The sequence below is a fragment of the Lactuca serriola genome, chromosome 3, assembly GCF_051521515.1.
Source record: "Lactuca serriola cultivar US96UC23 chromosome 3, Lser_US96UC23_V15, whole genome shotgun sequence".
In the NCBI taxonomy this organism is placed as follows: Eukaryota; Viridiplantae; Streptophyta; class Magnoliopsida; order Asterales; family Asteraceae; genus Lactuca; species Lactuca serriola.
In genome coordinates, this window is record NC_136410.1 from 29,372,681 (window position 1) to 29,376,718 (window position 4,038).

Sequence of the window (4,038 nt, forward strand, 5' to 3'; positions counted from 1 at the left end):
TGGATGTGTGATATACCAAAACGAAGATATCATGTAAGAGAACATAAACATATAACTGTTTATATATTTTAATAATGTTTTTGGGTTCCAATTTCATGCTAAAAATGAGAAAATCTATTTTTTTGTAATTCGTTAAAACCAATTTTCCAACAAAGGAGAGTTAAGCTGTAGATAGAAGGTACAAATATACAATGAGCAATTTAACACAATTTGATTTTTCCCATGATAAATCAAAATAAAATCAGTTGATTTAAAACAAACAAACTAATGTTGTTTTTGGATGGATGGATGGTGAAGTTTGTCATCACAGGCATCAAGATTGACCATGACCAGATATACATTGTCGATGATCTGTCATATTAAACTCCATTCCGCCTTTTATATCTTCGACACATGATATCAATCAACAAATCCAATAGAAGATTATGAACTTTTTTAATTAATATACCAAAATATCAAGTTAGACAACAGTTGAAATAAGTAGTATCACAGTATACAATTGAGTAAACACTTTTAGCAATAAGTAGTTAATACATGCTATAAAATATTACTTTATAACACAATTATTTCATACACAATTTATATATTGATCAACAAAAGTTGTAAAATAATAACAAGATTTTATTAATATTGCCTTACGGACTTATACAATAAAAGAAAAGTCAATAACATCTCCTGACTTAGTAGTTTTACCTAAATACGTTAAAAAGGTATGACCTAACTATGCTACAATAAACCACGTTCCCCCTAGCCTCCTATTCATTACAAAATCATCAAGAATCTTTTTCTCTTTTCTTCTTATTTGTTTAAGGAAACTCTTTATGTACAATTTGGTGTCCTTTAGAGTCCTCTTTATGCCTTGGCCATAATTTCCTTCTCCTCAAAACGGTTCTTTTATCCTTTTTCTTTTCTTCTTTGACTAAATCAGTCAAACATCATTGTTATATATTCTAAAAATAGTAAGTTTCTTTGATTTGTCTTCTTCTTAAACCCCAATCAATCTCCATATCGAAATACCCCTTCTCACGATTTGGAAACATGCCCAATCCATGAACCTTAAGGTCTCTTGTTTTCCTCTTGTCATCTTTACAGTTGTTTCTTGGGAAAGAGTCTTATGGGCAAGCCATTTTGGGGAAGGGCAAATGGGGCATAATGAATTTCATTTTGTGGGCCAACCATCGACCATCTGCAGAAAATAGAAAAATTCCATGATCAGTTTAATATATTTGTAGTTCTTGAAATATTTCCATTTTTAGCAATTATTTTTAGGTTTTGCCCATGAAATGAAGACCTTTTTATGGTAAATAAATGATTTGAAGGATTGGCTAGATTTCACCAACCTGTACTTTGTGGTCATATGATGTATAAGCACTAGTATCTCCAACTTGGCTAGCTCGTTTCCTGGACATGAGTGGGTCCCATTGCCAAATGGCATAAATGTATTGGGCTTTGGTGCCACCTGCCAAATCATTAAAGATTTACCAAATCATTTTCCCATTTTTACCAAATAAAAGATACTACTTCTTAATTTGTTTTTCAGTTAATTCAACTAAGGGGGTGTTTGTTTTAGCATTTTACATCCAAAAGTCATTTTTGGAAAAGAAAAAAAAAATGATTGGCAAACCAATTTTAAAAGCGCTTTTGGTGTTTTTATACAAGGAAAAAATACTTTTTGGAAATGTCAGGAAATCCTAATATTTTGTAACTTTTTTAAAAAGGACTTTTGGATTTTGAAAAGTTAAGCCAAACACCCCCTAAGTAATTACAATTTTAGATATTTACCTCGAATCTTGACGGGTCAAACTTCTCTGGCTCCGTGAAGTTTTCGGGACTATGGTGGATGTTTCTAAAGAGTGGCAATACCTTCCATCCTTTTGGAATAAGGTACCCTGAGAGAAAACAAATTTAAAATATTAGAATAAAACGATTTAAAAGTATTTAATCAAATATTAAGTAAACAAAAACTAATTACAATAAACAAACCTTCAAATTCAACATCTTCGACAGCTTCTCTGAAGGTAAAAGACAAGATAGAAGCAACTCGGAGGGTCTCTTGAATGACTCTTGAAGTTATGGGCATTTTCTTGGTATCTGCCCAAGTCAAAGCCTTGTCATCTTTCCCCTTCATTATCTCCTCTTGTTCTTCCTAAAAAGTCAAACATTTAATATTAATTACAAACTAAATTATGGGCTAAACTAATATGTTAATGTCAACTTGCCATTTTCAACTTTCTAATATCTTCAGAAAAAAGAATGGTAAATAAATAAATGGTTTTGAAAAAAGATTCAACTTTTTGATATTGGCGTTTAGGGATCAATTATTTTAATGTGAGATTTCTTATAATGCTAAACACTAAAAAGAGAAGATTTCTTACAGTGACAGCTTGTAGGACAGTGGGATTTTCAGCCAAGTACTTGACGATCCATGTCAAGACACTAGCGGTGGTGTCCCTGGCGGCGAAGATGACGCCGATGATGTTGTCGGCGATTTGTTCGTCGGTGAGGCCTTCTTTCTCTTCCATGAACGAAGCCAATAAATCCTTATGTTCTTCTTTGTTGCTTTCCCTTCTCAAAGAAAGAATCTTCGCCAGGATCTGTGCTAATTCCCTCCTCGCCTTCATTGATTTGTTGAAGAGTGTTCCGGGAAGATTAACCGGCATCGAATTGTACCCTTTTTCAAGAATGTAATAACATCTCTTGAGATCCTCTCTGTATAGCACCTCATCTTTCCCGAAAATTGAAAGCAATGCAACATTGAATGTGAACTGCAAATATATAGATAAGATGATGATCAGAAAACAGAGTAAAACAGAGTGTGAGTTACACCTCCTGTATTGAGTATTATTGACTTCACTTACTGTTTTCATTTCCTGAAAAGTGTTGATGAGTTGTTGGTCTTCCCATCCTCGGAGTGATTGGACGGCGATGGATTCGATATCAGGGATGATGTTTTTGATGGATTCATGGGTGAATGCTCGGAGAACAAGACGTCTCAATTTGGAATGGTAATCACCTTGGTGGAAAAAAATTGCTTGTTTTCCGAGCATTCTCTCTTTGCTAGCAGGGAATGTAGGCTTAAAAAGATGAGATTTGGTAACAAGCACAAGCTTAGCAGCCGCCGGGCTTGAAATCATGACACACCGACAACCCAAAACATGGGTTTTAAAGATCGAACCATACCTGCAACAAAATCTCAATCAGTAAACAAATTTACAGAAATTAACTACGAGTGATGAAATTTGAAAATGAAACTAACTTTTTGACTTTGGAAGCGAAGAAGACATTTGGGTTTTGCGAGTAGAGTTGGAAGGTCTCGCCAATATAAGGCCAACCGAGTGTTCCGGGAGGAAGAGGGAGGTTTTTCCGGCGAGCTGCGGAGGTGAAGAAAGATTTGAAGAGAAAGAGAGTTGAAAGAAGGATAAAGAAAGAAGAGCAGAAGACGAAGGTAATGAGTTCCATTGTTAATCCCTTTGTTATTTAGGTTGATGGTGTTTTGATAGAAAGTGGGAGGGAGGAAGCGAAGGTATATATAAGTAAGCTTCGGAAGGGGAAGGGTGCACCATTACAGCTAAATACACTCACACGGAATCTTGCTCTCCAGCTCATCTAACAGGGAAAGGAATGGGGTTGGGGATGGGGATGGGTGGTGAAGGAGCTAGGTAACTACTATTGCAGATGTGTCCATGAGTTTATCTTTTTTTTCATTTACTTTTTTTTTAATAATCAATAAAACCATTTAAAAAAAAAAAAATTATAAGATGAAACTAACATACAAAATAGAGGTAGAGGTAAGAGGGAGTGGGGGCATGACAGTTAGAATGCAGAAAGGGCGTGAGAGATGCGAGGAAGGGGGGAATCGGAATTGGAATTGGAATAGGAAGAGGAATTGGATTGACTTGACCATCTATTCATTATGATCAAACGGCCCCGTCCCTACCCTACCAATCAAACCCACTCCGTACCACTTCAACAATAATAATCAATATACGCTTCTTGCACACTGTATTATAAATGTTTGGGTCTTTTTTTTTTTTTTTT

At 35.1% G+C, this 4,038-nt stretch overlaps 1 protein-coding gene across 1 annotated transcript; it reads right to left on the reverse strand.

Annotated features, from left to right (window-relative positions):
* Positions 1–600: 600 nt before the first annotated feature.
* LOC145091771 (abscisic acid 8'-hydroxylase CYP707A2-like) lies at positions 601–3,556 on the reverse strand. The gene is made up of 7 exons (XM_079029561.1): positions 3,257–3,556; positions 2,859–3,180; positions 2,376–2,765; positions 1,984–2,146; positions 1,783–1,889; positions 1,341–1,459; positions 601–1,186 (listed from the first exon to the last, which is right to left on the reverse strand). The coding sequence occupies exons 1-7, from the start codon at positions 3,457–3,459 to the stop codon at positions 1,087–1,089; spliced, it is 1,404 nt and encodes a 467-aa protein (XP_078885687.1). The 5' UTR covers positions 3,460–3,556; the 3' UTR covers positions 601–1,086.
* Between the last annotated feature and the right edge of the window lie 482 nt (positions 3,557–4,038).

Bases quoted from the DNA above. Each gene is read 5' to 3' on its own strand.
- LOC145091771 (XM_079029561.1), bottom strand. From the start codon at position 3,459: ATGGAACTCATTACCTTCGTCTTCTGCTCTTCTTTCTTTATCCTTCTT. The intron at 3,181-3,256 runs GTTAGTTTCATT...ATTTTGTTGCAG, and splicing joins TTCGCTTCCAAAGTCAAAAA to GTATGGTTCGATCTTTAAAA. The intron at 2,147-2,375 runs GTAAGAAATCTT...TTGACTTTTTAG, and splicing joins CTGTCCTACAAGCTGTCACT to GAAGAACAAGAGGAGATAAT.